The sequence below is a fragment of the Ceratotherium simum genome, chromosome 22 (assembly GCF_057802395.1).
Source record: "Ceratotherium simum simum isolate JZ-2026a chromosome 22, ASM5780239v1, whole genome shotgun sequence".
Classification (NCBI taxonomy): domain Eukaryota; kingdom Metazoa; phylum Chordata; class Mammalia; order Perissodactyla; family Rhinocerotidae; genus Ceratotherium; species Ceratotherium simum.
The window spans coordinates 46,732,217-46,756,329 of NC_141921.1; the positions used below are offsets into that span (position 1 = coordinate 46,732,217).

At 49.3% G+C, this 24,113-nt stretch overlaps 1 protein-coding gene across 17 annotated transcripts in view; it reads left to right on the top strand.

The window, feature by feature from the left end:
* NPHP4 (nephrocystin 4) overlaps nt 1–24,113 on the top strand; it is a 133,481-nt gene that overhangs the window by 7,070 nt on the left and 102,298 nt on the right. For 16 of the 17 annotated variants that reach the window (XR_015555876.1, XR_015555875.1, XM_087446931.1 and 13 more), the window contains 4 exons: nt 7,779–7,931; nt 17,060–17,232; nt 18,357–18,421; nt 21,073–21,228. Coding sequence is in view for 15 of the 17 variants with exons in the window: in XM_087446931.1 (XP_087303057.1) it covers nt 7,779–7,931; nt 17,060–17,232; nt 18,357–18,421; nt 21,073–21,228 (547 nt within the window). In the remaining 2 variants the exon portion in view is untranslated. The remainder of the gene's footprint in view (nt 1–7,778; nt 7,932–17,059; nt 17,233–18,356; nt 18,422–21,072; nt 21,229–24,113) is intronic. The other variant, XM_087446919.1, reaches the window with a different exon arrangement.

The window sequence follows — 24,113 nt, forward strand, 5'->3', positions numbered from 1 at the left end:
TGTGTCTGCCTCTGAGTTAGGTCCTGTGGTGGCTGCTGCTCTCACAACTTCACTTCTTAGCACTTTCCTTGTGTTAATTCACTTCGTCCTCACAACAGCCTTATGAAGCAGGTACCGTCATGGCCCCCATTTTACAGAGGAGGAAACAGCCCGAGAAGAGTGAAGTGGGTTCCCTGGGGTGACCCAGCTCTAGCCGGCCAGCTGGGTTTCCAGCCTAGGTCGACCAGCTCCAGCGGCCCTGCCTCAGGAGCTCACAAGATAGTGGACAGCAGTTTCCTCTTTCCTAGACTTTTACAGAGGAAATTTTGTATATTTTCCCATTTTATTTTGTTTATTTACTTTTGTTTTTTTTTTTTTTTAAAGATTTTATTTATTCATTTTTTCCCCCCAAAGCCCCAGTAGATAGTTGTATGTCGTAGGTTCACATCCTTCTAGTTGCTGTACGCGGGACTCGGCCTCGGGTTGGACGGAGATGTGGTGCCTCGGGGCGCGCCCGGGATCCGAACCCGGGCCGCCAGCATCAGAGCGCGCACACTTAACCACTAAGCCACGGGGCCGGCCCAAAAAATATTCTTAACAATAAGTTTTATAGATTGTTCACGTCATTACATGAAGAATTTTTTTTTTTTTTTTTTGGTGAGGAAGATTTGCTCTGAGCTAACATCTGTTGCCAATATTCCTTTTTTTTTGCTTGAAGAAGATTAGCCCTAAGCTAACATCTGTGTCAGCCTTCCTCTATTTTGTATGTGGGTCACCACCACAGCATGGCTTGACGAGTAGTGTAGGTCTGCGCCCAAGATCCAAACCTGTGAACCCGGGCCACCGAAGCAGAGTATGCTGGACTCAACTACTACACCACAGGGCCGGCCCCATTCTTATTCTTTCTTAAGACAGCATAGTATTTCTTTGTATGGATGAACTATCATTTATTTACCCAGGGCCTTATTGGTGAACACTCAGACATTTTCCTATAATTTGCTGTTACAGCCACTGCTACAATGAATAACTTCATTTACATCATTTTTTTTCTATGTACACATATGTCTGTAGAATCATTCCTGCAAGTGGAATTCCTGATCTAAAGTCATATGTTAAAAGTTATCATTTAAGACCCAATTATAGGTTGTTTATAAAAAAAGCACACTTTAAACTCTATGTCTTCAAACTGTATGTATGAAAGTAAAAGGATGGAAAAAAGATGTGCCGCGTAAATACCAAGCATAGGAAAGCTTTGTGGCTATCCTGATATCAGACAAAGTAGAGTTCAAGGTGAGGGGTGTTATCAGAGATGAAGACCTTTCATAATGGTGAGGGTAATCAAGAAGACACGACAGGCCTAGCTGTGTGTGCACCCCCAGGTTTGATGACTCGATGGGTGGCTCAGCATGACTCAGCATGTAGTCATCTTCACAGGAAAGATTTATTCCAGCAAAAAGATACACAGCAAGATCAGCCAAGGGAAAAGGCATATGGGGGGATGCCTGGGGGAAATGGGTGCAGCTTCCAAGGGCCCTCTGCTGGTGGAGTCCCACAGGACGCACTTGGTTCCCCCACCAAGGAGCTGTGACCACACCTGTGAAATGCTGCCAACCAAGGATTCGTATTTGAGACTTAGTGCCCAGGGGCTCTCAAAAAACTCAGGGTTTTTTGGGGACTGGTCACATAGGCACCCTTTGCCTAACATGTACGAAAATTCCAGAGTCTCAAAAGGAAAGCAGGTGTTCCACATAAACCACTTTGTACAAACACTGTGGGCACAGTGAGCCATTCTTATCAGTTAGGGTGGTGGGAACCCTTGGGAAATCTAAGTTCCCAGACTCCATTCGAGGGCCAGCCTGTTAGCCAGCCTCTCAGAGCAGAACAGTCAGGCCTGCTGTGATAGCTCCTTTGTGCACAGCACCTGGTAACATGGCTTCCAGATGCATGCAGCAGAATTGTGGAGAACTAGAGGGAACTACATTCAGATTTACCATCATAATTGGAAACTTTTAACTCTCCTCTCTCAATAATTGATAGAACAAATAGACCAGGAAAATAAGGATTTAGAAGATCTGAACAATACTGTCAACCACCTTGACCTGTCACCTCTAATATACTACACCCAACAAATAGAATACACATTCTTCTCAAGTGCATGTGGAGCGTTCACCGAGATAGACTGTGTGCTGGGCTGTAGAAATAAGTCTCAGTCAATTTAAAAGTTTTGAAATTATAAAGAATATGTTCACTGACTAATATGTTATTAAGTTAGAAATCAATAACAATAAGATACGTAGAAAACCCTCAAATAGTAGGAAATTAAACAGCACACTGCTTACTAACCCATGGGTCAAAGAAGAATTCATAGAGAAATTAGAAAATAATTTGAATAGAATAATGGAAGAACATATCAAAATTTGTGGGATGCAGCTACCGTAGTCCTTTGAGGGAAACTTATAGCATTGTATGCCTGTATTAGAAAGATCAGCGACTTCTGCTTCCTCCTTAAGAATCTAGATAAAAAGAACAGATTAAACTTAAAGAAAATAGAAGAAGGAAATAGTAAATACATGGGCAGAAATCAGTAAAGGGCAAATAATAGAGAAAATCAGCAAAACCAGAAGTTGGTTCTTTGAAAAGATTAATAATATTGATAAACCCCTGGTAAGACTGATCATGAGAAAAGAGAGAGAGAATACAGATTACCAATATTAGGAAGGAAAGAAGGAGCATCTCTACATATCCTACAGACATTAAAAAGATAATCAAGGGACATTATGAATAGCTTATGTGCCAGTAAATTGGATAACTTAGATGAAATGGACAAACTTCTTGAAAAGCACTACTTATCAAAAGTGACACTAGAAGAAATAGAAAATTTAAATAGCTGTGTATTTATTAAAGAAAATGAATTTATAGTTAAAAAGCTTCTTATGAAGAAGACTCTGGACTTAGATGACTTCACTGTTGAATTTTATTAAAGGAAGAAATAATACCAATTCTAGACAAAATATTTCAGATGATAGAAGAGGAGGGAATGCTTCCTGACTGTTTTGTTTGAGGCCACCATAACTCTGATATCCAAACCAGGTACAGACTGATATCTCTCTTGAATATTAACACAAAAATCCTGAAAATATTAGGACATCAAATCCAGCAATATACATAAAGGATAGTATATCATGATCAGGTGGAGTTTATCGCAGGAATGCAAAGTTGGTTTTACATACAAAAATCAGTCAGGGGCCGGCCCAGTGGCGTGGCGTAGCGGTTAAGTTTGCGTGTTCCGCTGTGGCGGCCCAGGGTTCTCAGGTTCACATCCTGGGTGAGGACCTACTCACTGCTCATTAAGCCATGCTGAGGTGGCGTCCCATGTAGAAGAGCTACAACTCTACAGCTATGATACACTATGTACTGGGGCTTTGGGGAGAAAAAAGAAAAAGAGGAAGATTGGCAACAGATGTAGTGCAGGGCCAATCTTCCTCAAAAAGAAACAAAAACAAAAATCAGTCAAAAGGTAACATTTAAAAGATTAGGTAGGAGATGTTAAAAAAAGTTTAATTTAGATAGTTGCACAAGTTTGTACAATTTTATTTTGAGAATTGACAGCTTTAGATGATGGCAAGCTTCCCTGTGAAAGGTGTTGGCTAAAGATATAACAGGCTTATTTTGAACTCAAGTCACTTTATTAATAATTTTAATTAAAATTATTAATTAAATTTAATTTAAAATTTAACATTTTAAAATGTTTTAAAAATTTAACGTTTAAAATTAATTTTTAAAACATTTAAATGTTTTAATTTAACATTTAATTTAAAATTATTAATTAAATTTAATTTAAAATTTAACATTTTAAAATGTTTTAAAAATTTAACGTTTAAAATTAATTTTTAAAACATTTAAATGTTTTAATTTAACATTTAATTTAAAATTAAACTGTTTTTCGTACTGATCCATTTCCCTTTTTTGTTTAGTTTCATTTTACCATGAACGTTGATTGCATTTCTTTTCTTTGGGATGGCTATTTCAATTCAATTTGATGTTTATTGGGCACCCGTTATATGTTTGAAACTGCAGGGGACACAAAGGTGACTGCCCTGTATTCTGTCATCGTGGAGCTCTCAGTCCGGTTGGGGGAGATGGATCTAGAAACTTAGCCTGAGTAGAACTGGGTACAAAGTAGCAAGGGGAGCGGAGGGATGGTTAGGGTCTGGAGTTCTGGGAAGATGTCCAAGCCAGCAAGAGAGATTTGGGAGTTACCAGGTCCTGGCTGGTGATTACCTCCCTGAGAGGAGAGTGTGTTGAGGAGGGGTGGGGGACTGGGCCGATGATGGAGCCCTGGGCGGGTCCAGCAGTGAGGGGAGGCCTAGGACAAGGCCCCCTGGGCGAGGAGCACACACTGAGTACCTGCATGTGCAAGGTCTTGTCCAGGCCCTAGGGATAGTGCAGGGAAGAGAATATTGTAGGCTCTTGTCCTCCTGGAACTGCGTTCTAGTTGGGGCGACAGACACCAGCATGTACAGCATGTACGTGTACAGCAGACAGCTGGGTGAGTGCTCTGGGGAAATAGCAGGGTCAGAGGGTGGGGGTCTGGGTGGCAGTGGTCAGGGAAGGTGTCACAGTTAGGGGCCGGGGAGCTGTGGCCTGACGGAAGTGAGGGAGGGAGCAGCATGCATGAGGGGCCCCAGAGAGGCAATGTGGCCGGGGTGGACAGGAGGACCAGGGAAAGGGGCGATGGGCAGAGAGGCAGCATCGCTGCTAAGAGGGCCTCTGGAGACGAGTGAGCGGGAGTGAGTGGGGATGATTGAAGCTGGGCTTGGATGCCTCCCCTAGGCCTGCCTGTCATCTTCCCCACCTCCACACTTGACACCTCGTTTCTCCAGCTGCTCCAGGCAGAAACCATGCTGTTGTCGAGGACGTGGGACTCATGCTGCCAGACCCCTAGAGGCCTGGGTGAATCGGGGCAGCCAGTTTCCCCATCCTTCCTGCTGCTCTTTCCCTCACCCTCCATGTCCAGCCCATCTCCTCGGTTGCTCAGCCCTTCCCTCATATACCCCCCGAGTGTGGCCCCCTCATCCTCAAATACCCCCCGAGTGTGCCCCCTCTCATCCTCAAATACCCCCCAAGTGTGCCCCCTTCTCATCCTCAAATACCCCCCGAGTGTGCCCCCTCTCATCCTCACATACCCCCCGAGTGTGCCTCCTCTCATCCTCAAATACCCCCAGTGTGCCCCCTCTCATCCTCACATACCCCGAGTATGCCCCCTCTCATCCTCAAATACCCCAGTGTGCCCCCTCTCATCCTCACATACCCCCGAGTGTGCCCCTCTCATCCTCAAATACCCCGAGTATACCCCTCTCATCCTCAAATAGCCCCCGAGTGTGCCCCCTCTCATCCTCACATACCCGCCGAGTGTGCCCCCTCTCATCACCACCTGCACTGCCTGGTCGTCTCTCGCCGGGGCGGTGGCGGCAGCCTCCTGAGGGGCCCTGCCACTCCTGCCTCACCTTCCAGTCTCCGTGTGGTAGCTGGAGTGATTTCCTATTTTCTCTCTTTTCAGCTTTGTAGCAGTATCATTGACAAAACTGTAAGATGTTATACAACGTGCTGATTTGCTCTACGTGTACCTTGTGAAAGGGTCCCCCCATCGAGTTAACACAGCCGTCACCTTACACGAGTGGTTTTCTTAGAGTCCTGCATCAGGTCGTGTCACTTCTGCCCAGACTCGTTCCCTGGCTTCCCATCCTGCTCTGCGAGGCCTGCGTGAGCTGCTTCTGCGTGTCTCGGCTCCTGCTCCTTCCTCTCTGCCCTCACGCAGTTGCTGCAGTTGTACGGGCGTTCTTGTTTAAAAAGTACCTGGGGGGCCAGCCCTGCGGCTTAGCGGTTAAGTGCTCGTGCTCTGCTGCTGGTGGCCTGGGTTCGGATCCCGGGTGCGCACCAACTCACCGCTTGTCCGGCCATGCTGAGGTGACGTCCCACATACAGCAACTAGAAGGATGTGCAACTATGACATAGAACTGTCTACTGGGGCTTTGGGGAGAAAAAGGGAAAGAAAAGGAGGAGGATTGGCAATAGATGTTAGCTCAGGGCCAGTCTTCCTCAGCAAAAAGAGGAGGATTAGCATGGATGTTAGCTCAGGGCTGATCTTCCTCACAAAAAACAAAAAAGTACCTGGGATTTTGTTTTAATCTGGGTATGGTAAGGCCAAGAGCAGGAGATGATTGCCATTGGAAAGACAGTTTGTTACCTGTGGTTCCCAAGAGGAGAGGCACGCCCTGCCACGCAGGGCCACGTGGGGAAGTGGCAGGGGCGGTCAGGAGCAGAGGGGTGAGGGGAGAGCGTGGACAGAGCCTTTGTAGTAGTTTTCACAGGAGGGAATGGGTGAGGCAGGGCAAGCAGATGACTGCATTTAGCACTGGCCAGTTGGAGCAATTTCAGCGGCCTCCGGGGTGTAGGGACTGCCCCTTCTTGCCTGGTTCTGGCCCTGGGTGATTTGGACAGGGGAATATCGCCTCCGGGTAAGAGCCAGATAGAGGGGCCGGTGGAGGTCTGGGCTCTGGATCGGTTGAATATCAAGATGTTCTGGAAGGCAGGTCACTTACCGTCTCTACGCATTAGCTGGCCCAGGGGGGACAGTCTCCCCATCAGTGAGGCCCCAAATGCCAGAGCACCCCAAACACAGAAAGTGACAGACATTAGTGAGTGCAGGTAAATATGGTTGGACACTTTCTCGCTGTCCTGAGCACCCAGCTCTGTCCCGCCCTGGCCTCTGATTTGCGGCTCTTTCCGCCTGCTTCACTCTCCCAGGTGTGCTCCTGGTTCCTGGCCTCCCTTAGTGCTCAGCTCAGACGTCACTTTCCCTGGCTGTCCTATGAAAATAGCAGACCCTGTGTCCCCCCTCACCTGGTTTTATTTTTCATATGAGTCCAAAGGACAGAGATTTTGTCTGTTTTGTTCCCTGTGGTATCTCTAGTGCCTGGAACATTGCCTGACACAGACTAGGTACACATAATAGATGCTTAATTAATGTTTATTAAATGGATGCATGAAAGGAAAACAGAGAACCCCTGGTCCCGTGGGCAGATGGTCAGAGCTGTGCCGTTGCCAGCTGCACCAGTGACAGAAGCACTGAAGGCCAAGGCAGAACCTCACTGCAGGTGGTGCGGCTCCAGGGAAAAGATGTCTGTATAGTCTTGTTGCTTTGTCCGTATTTGTAGCCAGGACTTCTCAGTCCTCAGAGATCTGCTTTTCCTTTGCTAATACTACCCCAAAATAATTCTAGCAAGTTGGGGATTTAGAGTTTGTGGTTATATCAGGAAGGACTCGGTTGTAAATGATTAAAAAAACCCCATGCAAAATAGCTTAAGCTAGAGGTAATTTATTAACTCACATAACAGACAAAGCCATAGTTAGCATAAGCTTCAGGTGTGGCTTGATCCAGAGTCTCATGTGCTGTCACCTGGATTTGGTCTTTCTTGGCTTCACATGGTGTCAGGTGCATCTGTCTCCACAGCCCGGACCTCTTGTGTCTCATTGGCTCTGGGTGAGTCTTAAGCCCATGTCTGTGCCCAGGGACTTTGGTGCTCTGATTGGCCCGGGGAGGGCTGTGTACTTTAACTCACTCATAACCCCACCAAGACCACTGGCCGTGGGAGAGAGGTAGTTTTCTGAAAGGAAATTGATACATAAACCAGAGGGTGGATGCCAAATGGGCCAATTCTGCCAGGATGGTCTGTCAGCACCTGTGGGATGGCTTGTGATGCTGAGACCCTTTGGGCCGGTCTCCTTCTGTCTCCCAGGGAGTGCTGGAGCTGCTGTCAGAGGTGGGATGCCATCTGCGCGTGTCTCTCTTTGATGTCACTTACCGACACTTCTTCGGGAGGACATGGAGGAGCATGGTGAGGCCCGCCGAGCAGCTCTCAAGGCAGCCGTCCAGGATCGTCTTCAATGAGGTGGGCCGGGATGGCAGGTGGGGTGCTCTCTGGTGGAGAGCGTGTGTGGGGGCCCCCGGGGCGTGCAGGGTATACTCTGACCTGGGGACATGACCAGTGCATCTCAGACCCTAGAAACACCACTGAGCAGCAGATCCAGTCATCGCAAAGCTTCTCAGCGGTGGGGCAGCCTATTTCCAAAGAGAATCTTACATGGAAGCCAGATGTCCTCAGCAGATGAGAGTGCGCTGTTCTAGTCGAAGCGGTGGGGGGAGGGGGCACGGAGGGGTCTCGTCACCTTCAAGGAACCTTGGGGTTCTTGGAACAAAGTTAGGAAGTTATTGATCTCCTCTGATCCCCTGCTTTTCCTCCCCCTCCTTTTTCTCCTGCCTCTTCTTCCTTCTTTTTAGTTTCTTTCTTGTTTTTTAAGATGAGCAAATTGAGACTTAGAAGGAGGGTGACTTGCCCAGGTCGAGGGGGCAGAGCCTGGACTCCCCCCATGCCTGCTGTCTGCAGACTGGGCAGTTGGCGTCGGCCTTGGTTATAACGTGATTTTGCCCGCGTAGCTCTGCGTCTGGCCGCCCTGCGGATAGGTGATTTCCATTTTTGTTCAGTGCACCAAACTCACAAACATTTATTCGGTGCCTGCTGTCTACCAGCCATTGTCCTAGGCACCAGGGTGATGATGGTGGACGAGACAGGCGTAGTACTCACCTTACAGAACTTACAGTCTCTTGGGGGTGATGCACAAAAGCAGGTAACCAAGTAACTGCAGATGTGGTAAGTTCTCGGCAGGAGCCCAGTAGATGCTGTCCTGGAGAAGAATAGGGAGGCCTGCTGGGGAGAAGGAGGGCCTCGCTGCAGAGCTGACATTTAAGCCGTGAAGGGCAGGGCAACGGTGCCCAGGTGTGAGGCAGTGAAGGCAGCAGGGGTTAGGGGAGGGGCTGGCACAGCAGAGGGTGGCTGGATGAGCTGGCTGGGCAGGGCCTTCTTGGGGACACTGGGGTTTTACTCCAAGAGCGGGAGGTGTTGTAGAGGTCACTTGCATGGCTGCTGCTTCACTGCTGAGTTGGAGTGGCAGCTTCCGAAGGCAGCGGGTCTGGTGATTGGACTCCTGCAGGTGAGGGTCACAGGTATGCAGAGGGTCCATGCTGTGTTGATTTGATCTTTCGCGTGGTACAGAGTCAGGCCCAAGGAAGCCCAGTAACGTGACAATTAGTACGGTGAATAATGAAGGTGGTGGTGGTGATCGTAGTGGTCCTTGGAGATGTCACCGTACGTAACCACAGCCCGAGGTGCCCCTTTCCTGCAGGGGACTGCCCTGGCTGCAGTCGCGAAGCCGCCGGGGGCTGGCTGAGCACGTACGTGCTGCTCGCTGCATTTGGCCATCACCCAGAGTCGGGGCTGTGTCTTGGCGTGGATTGATTCTGACTGGTGCCCTTACTTAACACGGTAGTAGAGGGAGATAATGCCCTCAGAGGTCAGGAAGATTAAATAAAGCCTTGGTAAAATGTGTGTCATGGGAACTAAAAATGTCTCTGATTTTAAGGTTGTCAAACAGCTTGTGCAAATGTCTCTTAAAGGTCTCTCTGGCCGGCTGTGTCAGAGAGAAAAGGTTTCGTGTTGTAGATCAGACGTGCAGCCTGGGGCAGCCCCTTACAGTGCTGTTTCAGCACAGGCCGTAAAGCACCTCACGCCTTCGACGGGGCAGGAAATGGTTCGTCAGGAGCGTCTGTGGCCCTCTTGTTGCTGATGCCCAGGCTCAGCGCACCCTCTGCTGCGGCCTTTTGGGGCCGGGCTGTTTGGACCTCCTTCTTGTGTGTACAGTCAGGCCTAAGGAAGCCAGTATCGTGACGAAGGAGGTGATGACAGAGCCGTTCTCTACTGTGCAGTTACCACGGGCCAGGCATTGATTCCGAAGCACATTTATGTTATTTTGTCCTGCCATCCTCCTCTGGACATCAGTATTATTATGTCCCCTCCGTACAGAATAATCCAGCGGGTCACGAGGCCTTGAGTGCGGGTGCAACTTGGGCCTGGTGAGGCTGGCTCACAGCCTGCGCTCTGACCACACTGCTTGTTCTCTGAACTTTTTTTAACCCCAGGTGTCAGAGGGACCCTGCAGTGTCCACTTGGAAGAGTGTCGAGGGATGGGATTATGCTCTGAAATCAACACAGGAATGCTTTGCAGAGGTTCTGAGATGAGTTCCCTCCTCCGTGTCCTTCCTCTTGGTTTAGCTTTCAGAGTGGCTGGGACCTGTCCTTGTGGTAGGGGCTCTCAGGGCCCCAGCAGGCCATGGGCTCCGGGTCACAGGCAGGGGACTGCCGTCTACCCTGATACACTCCATTACAGTGATCCCTGCAGAATAGAGGTTGTGCTGTAAGAAACAGCCTTGAGAACTGATGCGCCTCCTTCTGGACTTGTCCAGGGCTTAGTACTCGTATCCCCAGAGGGCTTCTGTTGCCATGCAAGTTGAGTGACTCTTCAGCTGTCGCTGCGTCCTGGAAGCTGTGTGTCAGGGCCCTCTCAGCTCACAGTTCAGGGCTGAGTTAGGAAAACGAGACTTGGTTGTGTATTCTGAGTCTGTAGGAGCCGAGCGCTGCTCCAGCTGAGCCTCAGCCACCCTCACCATTGTCTTCTGCTGAGCCGGGCATGGGGATGGGGGATAGTGGGTTAGTGAGGACCACAGGCCTTACAGTTTCTGGAAAAGTCTGTACCCTTCAGTATTAGAGTTACTAAACTGGAGAATGCAGCGAGGTTGGTGTGGGGTGAACAGTGTTTTTGGTTGGGAGGCGATGCCACAGAATTGCTCAAGGAAGCTGCTGTTCTCCAGCTGCTATGCCCATGGTGAGCAGCAGAGGCCAGTGATGCCCCAGGAGTGAATTCTGTCTTGATGAGCCGTTCAGCAGCATCCTCCATGCCCAGCACTTTTGTCTTATTTCCTTGACATTCAGACTACAGAAAAATAGGTTTTGTTCCCGTTTAGTTACTAAGGAGAATTACTAGTTACTAAGGAGAATTCCCCTTTGCCATGTGTGCCTTTGTGCGCATGTGCGTACGTGCATTACGCATGTATGTGCAGCCATGCAGTCGAAATGTGAGCATTCCCATGGTGGCCTCGATCAACAGGAGGGTCTGGTTATGTGGTTGCATCATGCTGATTGCTCTGCGTCCACATCTATGGAAATAGAGATAAATACAATTTGCGCTTTTTAAATTTTTTTTTTTTTTGTGAGGAATATCAGCCTTGAGTTAACATCCATGCTAACCCTCCTCTTTTTGCTGAGGAAGACTGGCTCTGAGCTAACATCTATTGCCAATCCTCCTCCTTTTTTTCCCTTTTTCTCCCCAAAGCCCCAGTAGATAGTTGTATGTCATAGCTGCACATCCTTCTAGTTGCTGTATGTGGGACGCGGCCTCAGCATGGCCGGACAAGCAGTGCGTTGGTGCGTGCCCGGGATCCGAACCCGGGCCGCCAGTAGCAGAGCGTGCGCACTTAACCGCTAAGCCACGGGGCCGGCCCCAATTTGCCCTTTTTAGAGGTGATTCTGAAATTTGGTGAAGATTCTTTTCCGATTTTACTAATTGCCTGTGTTTTTCTGGTTTTACTGATCAGCAGTGGCTTGGGGGTGATTGGATTTGAGGTCGCAAGCTGCGAGTAGCAGGGGACTGTATTTGGAGCCAGTGTGGCTGTCCAGACTAAACATGGATTAACGGATCAACCTGGTGTGCTTTGGGTTTTTATTGAGTTGTCGGTGTAATATGTAGCCTAGAAGGATGATACTATATCATTTCTTTGCAAACAATGTCCTGAAAAAAGACTTTGAAAAAAGAAGTCTTGCGTTGAGCCTGAGCTGGGTGTTTTTTTCTGTAAATGATGAATTCCTCGCCCCGGGCTCGGATTCCCCTCTCCGTCTCAGCCTCGGGGGCTCTGCCTGGCAGAGCCAGGTGACCAGCGCTCAGACCTCTCTCAGCTCAGAGCTCAGAATGCTGTGCTCTCCTTCGAGGTCTTCCCCTGTGGAGAGGAATTGCTCTTCATTTCCACTGAGGTGGCTAATAATTCACTCAGAGTCTCAAAAGTATCTTTTAGAGAACAGTCTGGGAGGCCAAAGTACTGTGCAGTTTCTACGTTTTCTTTTTGTGATGAGCATAATTCTCGCTTAAATTCTTTCCTTAACTAACCACGCTCAGCCTTTCAGTGGCAGGCTCAGTTTCCTCCTTTATTTATTTTATGAGAGTGACTGGGCAGGAATCCTGGTGGTTCTCCACAGACAGCAGAGACCCAGACCAGGGGATCGTTCCTCCCAGAGCTCCCCTAAGCCCCAGGTGTTGCTCAGGTACAGTCACGTGTGGCTTGACGATGGGGATACGTTCTGAGAAGTGCGTCCTTAGGTGATTTCATTGTTGTGTGAACATCATAGAGTGCACGAACCCAGGTGCTATATAGCCCACTACACACCTGGGCTGTATGGTACTAATCTTACGGGACCGTCGTCGTATATGCGGTCCATTGTAGACCAGAACGTCTTTGTGCGGCATGTGACTGTAATAGGTGAATCAGCTGCCCTCCGAGAGGCAGAGATAACTGGGTTGCTTCCACTTCCTATAACCAACGCCATGAGAAACCGATTCTCGAATGTTCTTATTCATCTGAGTAATGACACCGATGTAATTTCCCCTTTAAAAGTGGGTGCTGTCAAGGAACATCAGTGTAATCCCAGTGAAGCTCCTGGAAGCCCTTCCGAACGACTTGACTGATCACTCACCCTCTCGCGGCAGAGCCGTGCTGCCTATCCCACGATCTTTGTGCTGCCCTACATGTCAGGAATCGCGGTAAAAACATGAAACCAGCTTCGTTTCCAGGAGTGCTGTTTCTACAGAAAGTCTCTCTGGCCTCAGCTGTGTCCCTCCGAGGAGGGCTTCTTTCCTCTCTGGCTCAACAGAAGCCACTCCCGGGGACTCTGAGCCAGAAATGGGGGGATGGCAGAAATGTTTCTAGAAGGAGAAATAACATCTCTCCATGATGTCTCCAGAGTTGGGATTTAGTTGTGTGGTGGCTCAACTGCCTACCGTGTGGGGACAGGAGAAAGGCTTTACGTTTGTCACCTTACGTTGCTGTGTGTTCACAGCAGTAGACTGTGGGAGGTTTTCTCTTCACATTGTAACTGGACTGGCTTACTTTCCTAAGTAAGTCAAGGAATTGTTCTTTAGGCTGGAGCGAGATTGGCTTTGGCCGTGGGTGTAGGATTTGATGTAGGATGGAATGGGCTAAAGTCCTGCTCTGGCACTTATTCCTGTGGGATTTTAGGCCGGTTAAACCAATGCCCTCATCTGTGCAGGAGGGATAACAGTATGCATCTCATAAGGGTCATGGGAGTAGTAAATCATGTTTTTCACAAATGGGCACCCAGTAAGCAGTAGGTATTCATTCAACAAACGTTGGTTGGGCATCTGCTATGTGCCAGGCTCTGTGTAGGAGCTGGACACTCCCAGATGGATAAGATAGTGTGAACCATTTCAGCCAAGGTCGAAGTTCATGTTGCCACTCTAGCTCAGAGTTTCTTTTTTTTTTTGTGAGGAAGATCAGCCCTGAGCTAACATCCATGCTAATCCTCCTCTTTTTGCTGAGGAAGACCGGCTCTGAGCTAACATCTATTGCCAATCCTCCTCCTTTTTTTCCCCCAAAGCCCCAGTAGATAGTTGCATGTCATAGCTGCACATCCTTCTAGTTGCTGTATGTGGGATGCAGCCTCAGCATGGCCCGAGAAGCAGTGCGTCGGTGTGCGCCCGGGATCCGAACCCAGGCCGCCAGTAGCGGAGCGCGCGCACCCAACCACTAAGCCACGGGGCCGGCCCTCAGAGTTTCTTAACCTTGGCACCACTGACATTTTGGGCCGGATAACTCTCATGGGGGGGGGGGGCTGTCTCCATCGTTGTGTTATTTTGCTTTGGATAACGGTGGGCTCCACCCCAGATGAGTGGCAGCTTCTGACTTTGGAATTAGAGGTTTTGCATTTCCCAGAGGAGAGTGAGAGTGTTGCTCAGCAGAGTCCACAGGGCTTGGAGCAGTCAGAATCACGAGGGGTGGCATGCAGGAAACCGTTCTGAGCCTTCAGAGGGAGGTTGAGCTGGCAGGTAGAAGCGTGGGAAGTATTTGTGAATTATTTGCCTTCCTGAAGATATTGTATCTTTGTGAGGTACTAGTTTAATTCCTGCTCCTCTCTTCCCTGGCATTGTCACCCAGCCTTGTCTTCTGCTTGGGCCTGAAGAGCAGCGTGTCACGGGGGCAGGTTGAGTGGCAGTGTGGTTGGGAACGCATGGCTGCAGCCTCTCCATAAAGGCACATCATCAGAGGCCCAATTTCGATTCTGTCGTGGGTGAAAAATGGAAACTTGGCCCCGAGGCCAAATGGTGTCTGTGTTTTTGAAGATGAAGGCATTAAGACAGGAGCATTGCCGTGATTTATTAATCTGTTTACCCTGTCAGGGAGGAGACTTGTCAAATGTAGATGAGTGAGCTGTGATGAGGGGTGAATGAGAGCCCCCTCTTCCGTCTCAAGCTGCCTTCTCAAACTTTCCATCGTGCAGTTTCCGTGGAGGCAGAGGACTTTCCTCTCACAGCGTACTGCATGGTGTTAATTAAACGTCCTTGGACTGAAGGGCTTCTTTGCAGGTTGGGCTCAGCCAGAAATCCCAACAGTACTCAGCTGAGCAAATCTGAGTGCTGTGAGGCGGGCATGGCACCCAGGTAGCAGGGGAGCCAGACTGCTCGACTTTATCCTCCTGGGGACGTTCCGCCAGGTGACTGGAGGGAGGCTCAGGCTGCGGAGTTGCCTTGTGTTCCACCCCTGGGGGGCTTTACTTCCATAGAACCTCCCAGCTGGTGGTCCTGAGCAGGGTTGCATTTTGTACCTGCCTAATCTAGCCCTTGCCTGTGAACTTTGAGCTTCTTGAGGGCTGGATCCTGTTCTTAGAAATTCTTTAGCGTGGCGCTGTTCCCACACTGGGGGGTCAGTAGTGATTCTGGAAAAGAGCTTCCGTCCCTAGCCATCAGTAGTAATATGCTAACACCCATTGGACCTCGGGTCGCCTCTTGGTTTGCTGCACTTCCAGTGGCCAAACCTCCCGATCAGAGGTGGAGGCTCTTTGGAGACAAACACTGGTGGGCTCTGCTGTTGTTTTGGTCTCAAAATAATTGTTTTTTGTGGTAAACGGAAGGGAGAGGCAACAGCCATAAATCTGTACTTGGGATAAAGCTGGTGCTACCACCGTCAGGCAGAGGAATCTCAAGGTGACCTCTAAGCTTCCGGGTTATTGTTGCTTCACATCAGAGTTTCAACTGTTTGTTTCACTGCCAAAAAGAAAAGCAGGGAGTGTTCGTAACACCACTATACACAGGTATAGATATAAAAGGTGAGAATGACAAACTCAACTTTACAGCATGGCTTTTAAAAGCAGTTCTTGAGTCTTGGAAACAGGAACATAATTCTCTCTTGGTCCAACCACCTGTCAGCTGTAAGTGGTCATTATTTCATCATTTTGCAATAAAAGATAATAGAATAACGATTTATAGCTCATGGCTGATGTTTTAATGTGTCTCTCTGTTATCCTGGGCTGACAGTCTGTGATCACAGTAAACGTTTTCTCCGTGACACCATGGTAATGACTCGTTAATGGGGGGTTACTCCCAAGTTTAAATCATGATGCAGCAGCCCAGCTGGGCCCTGCCTTCCCTCTCTCTGCCTGGGGGGGGTCTTTGTGCTCAGCTGGTGACCTATACCCTTGCTTTGTCCTCAGTGTGGACACTGGGTTCTGGGGGCCACCCTGAGTCCAGAGCCACAGCTCAGTGCTCCCCCGAGCTCCTGGGGACATTTGTCCCCTGTTGATTCCCAAACCCAGTCAGCACCTCTGTTTTTGTCTTCTGTGTCTATGACGTTTATTTTAAATAAAAGCAACTGCCCTGGATCTCCTGACCAGAAGAACAGCAATAGAAGGAGGGTGCGTTCACTGTCTCAGCCGTGCCGGGGTGGGTTTCTCACCTCTGTTGGCTTTCTCGTGCCCCTCCCCCGGTGGGAGCCGGAGGGCTGCCACCTGCACGTTAGGGAATGGAAAAGTTGCTAGTGGAAAACTTTGTAAGAGCACTTTGAAAATCATCTACTTGGTTTAGGTCCCAAAAAATCTTGTAATAAAATGATCTCAAGGTGATTTCTGTCATAAAAGGACATTAGTTGGGCTCTGAACTGGGGATAATTCCATAGCACCTCAAGAAATCTAGGGATCCTGCTTAGTTTAAAATTTAGTTCAGGGGCTGGCCCTGCGGCTTAGCGGTTAAGTGCGCGTGCTCCACTACTGGCGGCCCGGGTTCGGATCCCGGGCACGCACTGACGCACCGCTTGTCCGGCCATGCTGAGGCTGTGTCCCACATACGGCAACTAGAAGGATGTGCAACTATGACATACAACTATCTACTGGGGCTTTTGGCGGGGGGGGGAAGGAGGAGGATTGGCAATAGATGTTAGCTCAGAGCCGGTCTTCCTCAGCAAAAAGAGGAGGATTAGCATGGATGTTAGCTCAGGGCTGATCTTCCTCACCAAAAAAAAAAAAAGAAAAAATTAGTTCAGATGCAACTTCATAGTTGTTCCACATAAAACAGTGATTAAAGTCAGTATAGGCAAGTTGTGGTTGAGGTTTTGTACAGTGAGTCTGATGGGAAATGTCTCAGCAGATGTGTGTGCTGGCAGCGGACTCGCTGTGTCTTTGGGCTTGTTTAATGGTGGTCCTGCCTGCAGTGGGGTCGGGGCACAGCCATTTCAGCCTCTTTGTTCTCTAGAGGGTCTGCTGACTGTTGGCATTTTATGTGGATGGAAAGTTCTGGAGCAGAAGCAAATAGTCTGATGTCCTGGATGTTGGGTGCTCTGGGATGAAAAGCCGTGACTCCCGCTCTTGACTCTGGGGGAGTTATTTTATGGCACCTGTTCTCTTCTCTGGGGCCCCGGGAGGGACGCGGTGTTCCACCCAGAGCGTTTGTGGCATGTATATGATGATGGTCGAGGGGGTGAACGGGGAGTGCAACTGGCCCTTTTCTGTTTCCTTCTCTGCAGGTGGTAAACGTTCAGTCTGTCATCTAGCTTCTGGTTTTTGTTTTGCAGCCCTTGTATTTTCATACGTCCTTAAACCACCCTAATATCGTGGCTGTGGTAGAAGTGGTCGCTGAAGGCAGGAAACGGGATCGGACCCTCCAAGCTTTGTCATGTGGGTTTGGAATTCTTCGAATCTTCGGCAACAAACCGGAATCTCCTACCTCTGCCGCCCAGGACAAACGGTATCGGCCTTGTTTTCTCCATCCCTGGGATTTCCCAGTGTTTTATGTGGTGATTTAACTGCTCATCATTTGGCCGTGATAGAAAGCTTTAAACTTGTCAACTTCTGTTGTTGTGTGTTCATAACAGCATACCACGGGAGGTTTTTTGCTTTGGGGTAACGGGGTTTGCCATTCCTAAGTAAGCCAAGGAATTATTCTTTAGGCCAGATGGGACTGGCTTTGGCCGTGGGTGTACGATTTGATCTAAGATGGACATTAAGTCCTGCTCTGTCACTTATTTCTGTGGGATTTCAGGCCCACAGAACTCTTGACTCCAGATTCCCTCATCTGTGCAGGAAGGATAACAATACACGTCTCATAAGGGTCATGGGAGTATTAAATCATGTTTTTCACAGACAGGCACCCGGTACGCAGTAGGTATTCATTCCACAAATGTTGGTTATGCGTCTGCTGTGTGCCAGGCTCTGTGTGCGGGCTAGACACACCCAGATGGGTAAGATAGTGTGAACCATTTCAGCCAAGGTCGAAGTTCATGTTGTCACTCTCGCTCAGGGTTTCTCAACCTTGGCACCACTGACATTTTGGGTGGGATAAGTCTTTGCTGTGGGGACGTCCTGTGCACTGCAGGGTGTGTAGCAGCATCCCTGGCCTCCCCCAACTAGATGCCAGAAACACCCCCCAGTACCCCCAGATGTGACGACCAAAAATGTATGCGGATATCACCCAATGTCCCCTCGGGGGCAAAATCATCCCAGGTTGGGAACCACTGCCCTAGATATACAACCATGGGAATTACTCAAGCATTGTGTTTCTTGGGCTGTTTCAGAGCATTGTGAATTTCCCTGGCGTTGTCTTTGAGCGCCTGGGTTCTTGCGCTGCGTTGGGGCAGCTGTGTGGATGCCGGGAATGCTTGGCCCAGAGCACTGAGGATGTGGGGCTGGCGCGATCTTCAGCTTCTCTGGTTTCTGCAGAGGGTGTGATCGGGTGGCATTTAGAAAGCTCCAGCAGGTGTGGGCGTGGTTGGGGGCCCTACCTGCTTTCCTCTTGAGAAGTGTAGCTGACATTTAGTGACCAAATGGGAGATGCAAATGGTTGACGGGCATTTCACGGGTCTTGTTTTGCAGGTTGAGACTGTATCATGGGACCCCCAGAGCCCTCCTGCACCCGCGGCTCCAGGACCCCATAGAACGTAAGAGATGAGGCCTTGCCTGGCCTAAGACATTGCTGGCTGCAAAAGTCCTACTGTCCTTAGTAGCTTGTTCATTTTAGAACTTGGCCGAGTATTAAACCGTTATTAGCTTAGCTAATTTATGTAATAGATTTGGGCAAAATGTATCATGGGCTAGTATTTTTGACATAATTTAAAGAACTGAAACACACTAGGCTGGAAGGAGGGCATTGCTTTGTGGGGGTGCCCACGAGGGAGGTGTGGCCCCATGGGAGCCACCTGCTGGGAGGGCGGTTGCCCTGCTTGCCTCTGGGATGGCAGCTTTGCCTACCAGATGAAGTAACTGCTGTCTGCCGCTGGCTGCCGGCTATCGCAGGAAGCCTTTGTGAAGTGCATTAGTTTTTTCCAATATGCAAGGCCTTCCAGCCATCCCTAGCTGAAGAGGAAGGGTCCGCAGGAACACCTGCCACGCTGTGGAGATGCTGGGCTCCTGTGTTCCACGAGGCCCAGCAGCTGAGGGGCCTGCCTTGGAGTAGAACGGGGGGCTTCATGCTGTGCCTCTGGGACCGCCCCTCCTGAGTAGCCAGGAGGGATGTGCGCCCACCCTGGCTGCGGCCGGGTGGAGGATGGACAGGAAGGGCACGCAGTGGAAGTGGGGAGTGGGCTGACGGGCCATTTCGGAGGCCCGGGGTGGAGATCTGCACTGACTGGGGGTGGAAGTGTGGATGGGGGTCAGGTTGGAGGTGGATCTGTTTGAGAGGGTGACTTTCTGTTTCTCTGAGATGTTGCCTGGATTCTGTCCAGGAATTTTGTATATGCCACATAGCCTGTGTTAAAAAGTCAAACCAACTCCATCCCCCCACTCCCCAGTGAATTTTGGTAAGGGAACAATCAGTTAAAAACTTAATTTTATTGATGAAGATTGGCTTTTAGGTAATTTCTCAATGAATTTAATCATTAATTTGCTGGCATTTTCTCTCCCTAAGTGTCCTTAGAATCAGGACCTTTTAAACCACGTACACAGCCACCCCGTTTGCTGCGTGTCCGTGGCTCTCGGGTGCTGTTGGAGTGTGTGGGAGTATGAACTATGACAGGAGGCCCGAGGAGGAACCAGCCACGGGGCGGAATGCTTGCCTTCTCAATCGGCATTTCCAAAAATTTATGGGGGTTTTTCTTGAATGGGTAATACATTCACGTGACTCAGAATTCAAACAGTATGAGGAAGTATAAAAGGGTTCAGGGTGAGGTCTTTCCCGCCCAGCCACTTAGCTCCCTCACTGCACTGCAGGTGACCTCCCCCTGAGTCTTGGGGACCCGTCCAGGCCTCTCGATGGATACCAGCAAACGCACGCGGCCCGGTTCCGATTTTCACCCTCCTTTTCCTCGCCTCAGACTTTGCTTTTTTCCCTTAACGATTTATCTTGGAGAACGTTCATATCAGTCCACAGAAGCTCCTTCGCTCTGTTTATGGCCGAGTGGTATCTCGTTGCGTTGTGTTCTGTGATTGAATCAACCCCACAAGTGGACACTCGGCAGTTCTGTAGGAACAGAGGTTGGAAGCATTGCTGCGTTGGACGTCTGCCCTTTTGCAAGTGTGCAGGCAAATCTGGAGGATAAATTCCCAGAAATGGAATTGCTTGGTCCCAGAGTCTGTGCAGTCACAGTTTTGTAATATTTCTCCCGTTTGCCCTCCACAGAGGTTGTACCAATTTGCTCTCCAACCAGCCACATGGGAAAATGTCTTTTCAGGCATTTTAAATTTTAAAGTAAGCATATCCCATGTGTGGAGTGGTTAGGTATTAAAAATATGGTTTTCATTAATTTCTTTTTCTGATGAATGCAGTAGATCACATTAGCTCTTTTCTTAAGAAATCACATGGCATGCCTCAGGCGGTGGTGAGGCCCCTGTCAGTGGAGGAAATCAAGCCCAAGCAAGATGGACCATTTGGTGGGAATGTGTAGAGGGCATGTCTGTGGTCCCTCTCAACCCCAAGGCCCTGTGGTTCTGGGGTAGTCTGCTTCCTGCACCCGAGTTCCTGTTGATGCTGTCCCCTCCACCTTCCCTGGTGCTCTGTATCTGAGCTCTTCCTAGTCATCGCGTTCTCCAGGACCTTCCCTTCTCCTGCTTCCCCAAGTGCTTTATCCGAGCCTTTCTTGGAGTTAAGATCCCATTTTCCTGTGTGTTATAGATATTGGTGTGTTTGTGTCTTAGTCGTCACCCCAGAAGAATGGCCCCTCTTTGAGGACAGGGCTCTGTCTCAGAGGCCACTGGCCCCCAGTGGCTAGTCCTGCTGCTTTGTGGGGCTTGATGGATGCAAGTGCTGAGACTGAAAGGGAGGCACGCCTCTGGTCCAGAGTGCCTTCCAGCCTCCCTCTGGTTATGGGGACCAAGCAATACCTGGACTTCGCTCTGGGGGAAGAGGTGAGCAGGAGAGATTTTGTTTTGTTGGATTAAAAACAAGTATCTCTTTCATTGCAGTTTTATCAGCGATAGTTTTTAAGGATCGATTCTTTTTCACTTTTTGGCTGAACTAACAGAGCAATTCCGCAGTCTCCCTAGAAAAGTACATTTCCTGTTTGTGGTGTTTCTTTCTAAGATGCTCAGTTTATTGGCTGGTTTGACAGAAAGTGCCTTGGGTTTCAGCTCTCACATAAGGTGTTTTCTCCCCCAGAAAACAAACACATGACCCTCATTGAGAGCTGCAGCCTGCAGTACACCCTGAAGCCACACCCGCTCCTGGAGCCTGTGTTCCACCTCGTTCCCGAGAACCTGCTGGTGTCTGGTCTGCAGCAGATACCCGGCCTCCTTCCAGCTCATGGAGAAACGGGTAAGGGCTGCTCTGTCTCTACTTGGTGAGTCTGTGTTAGTTCACAGTCAGACCTTACAGGAATTGGGCTCTATGGGGTGAGTGCCGGCCAGGTGTGGCCAGGCACCCTCAGCAAACAACCTGGTGGTGGGAGGAGGAGGAGGGGGAGGAGGACGGAGCGGGGAAGAGGAGGAGGAGGGCAATGCGATCTCTGTAGTCCCTTCTTGAACAGTGTCTCACGTCCCTCAGGTCACTTCCATCTTCTTTCCTCGGGAAATGCTCTCACAAGACAAATAGCTCATATCTTTATGACCATGGCCAGGAAAACCACTGTCGCTAGCTCTCCCCCTTACTGTACCACCACGTCAGTGGCTTGATTATTATTATTTTTTATTGTGGTAAAGTAGACATAACATAAAACTTACCATCATAAGCATCTTTAAGTGTGCAGTTCGGTGGCATTAAATACATTCACATTGTTGTGTCACCATCACCACCATCCATCTCCAGAACTTTTTTCATCATCCCCAACTGAAACTCTGTCCCCATTAAACATTAACCCCCCCATTTCCCTGTGCCTCCACCCCCCGGCAACCTCCTTTCTCTCTCTGTCTCTATGAACATGACTATTCTAGGGGCCTCACAGAAGTGGAATCATACAGCATTTGCCCTTTTGTGACTGGCTTATTTCAGACAGCATAATGTCCTCAAGGTTCATCCGTATTGTAGCATGTGTCAGAATTTCCTCCCTTTTTAAGGCTGAAGAATATTCCATTGCATAGGTAGAGCACGTTTTATTTATCCATTCACCTGTGGATGGCCACTTGGGTTGTTCGCCTTTTGACAGTTGTGACTAAAGCTGCTGTGAACATGCGTGTGCAGTGGCTTGATTATTTTTGAAGACTGAAATTCATGTGAAGTGCGCAGGGCTCTGTCTTGGTGTGTTTTAGAAGTTGATTCTCCAGCCCCTTCACAGCTGAGATCACCACGGGGTGCGCTCTGCTCTAGGGTCCTGTTGACGGGCCTCGTGACCTGGGCTTTATGCTCTTTCTGGGCACTTTTGAAGGCCTTTTGTCTGGCTGTCTGAGGAATCCAGGAGAAGGCACCTCACCAGCCCTTCCCCGCCTGACACTGCTGGAACCTCTTGAGGGCTGGCTCCTCGCTCTGTTCCAGGAAGAGCAGGATTCGGCATTGGGTGTGACGAGCTGAGATGTGCTGAGTGTTTAGCTGAGAAACGCTCAGCTGCAGTGCGGGGAGTGTTCATCTTCAGTAATGATGTCTGTGCTGGGTGTAGACGTGGTTTTCTGAGTGCTTGTATTTCTGGGACGGGCCTGTGGTGACCATCACCACCATGAGGTCACTGTTTCTCCAGCGTCCCAGAGAAGAGATGTTGATATATGAGAAATGATAAATTCACTATGAACAGGAGCAAGTGTCAGGAGGGGGTCCCAGCCTGGGGTCACCGAGCTTTAAACCTCCCCACAGCCCCTATAGGAAGTCTTATTACCCTCTACAGTTTGCCTGCGTTCTCCTGAGATGGGGGAGGGGTTAGAGTCACAAGGAGGCAGAGAGAAGGCCTTGCGGTCATGCTGTTGGGTTGAGTGAGGAGAACATGAAAAGCTGTGTGTGGCTCTGAGACCTCGGCTGTGGCCTGTCCCCTTGGCCTTGCCCCGTTGGTCAGGGAGGCCCTGTAAGCCCCGCGTGAGATGTGCTGATCTTAAGAACCTAGTGCACACCTGCGTTAAAGGCAGCTTATGTAACTCTTTCTGGCCTGGGACTCTGGGTATTTAGGCAAGGTGTTCTTGGGGCCTGAGGTGTGTCCAGCCATCACTTTGTGACTTGCCAGTGGGTGTCAGTAGAACTGCAGATAAAACACTAAAATACTGCAGGTTCGGGTGGACCTGCTTCTGTGTCATTACTGGAATGGTGACAGAGATGGTCAGGTGCCCACACAGCCCCCGTGTTTGGTCTTAGTATCTCAGGTCAGACTGGGGGATCAAAGGGGCCACGTTACAGAGTGGAGTTTTGAAGTAAAGCGGCATGATTCCAGCTCCTTATTCTTCAAGTTCATGTTTTCAGAAGAGATCTGAGCCCCTCTGGCCTCCTGTTTGCCCTCCTGGTGTTGAGTGGCCAGTCACCGAGGCACTTAACTGATACAGGTGGTGCCTGTAAAATTGCAAAAATAAACAACAGTTTATGTTGTTGTTTAAAAACTAATGACCAGGGACTCTGGAGCAGAACCCGAACGCCCTCTGGCTGGCGGGAGGGAGCGCTGACGTCACACAGGCAGGAGCCTCACTCGCTCTTCTGGGGGAGAAAGTTCCGGAACACAGCTTCTCATCAGGTCCCCTGGTGACCATCTGAGCAAAGAAACCCATTTTGCTCAGCCTTCCACTTATGTGCGGGATGCCACGTTGAAAATAAAACTCGCAGCCTTGCAGGCCCCAAGCCTGCTTTCTGACAGTGGTTATTATCTCTGTTATAAATTCTGGCCAGGATCTTCTGGGCTTTTGTGACTCACTCTGGAAAAATGATTTTTTTGCTGGATAATATTTTATAGCCCTGAAAGGGCCAAGGCAGGGACAGTACTGGCTTTGGTGGTGGAATCCATTTGTCTGATTTGCAGAGGATTTGGTTTTATTTTGATGCTGTATTAGGACTTGGATATTTGTTCATTTGTAAGACACCACAGTGTAGGAGGATCGAGTTGTTTTTAATTGAAATTTTTATTGAGGTCATTGTAGATTCATGTGCGGTTTTAGTAAATCACACAGAGAGATCCCGTGTCCCTTTGCCCACTTTCCCCCAGACTGTAGTTCAACATCATAGCCGGGACACTGACAGTGACACAACCCACCGATCTTGCTCACATCTCCCCAGTTGATGCATACTCGGTTGTGTGAGGC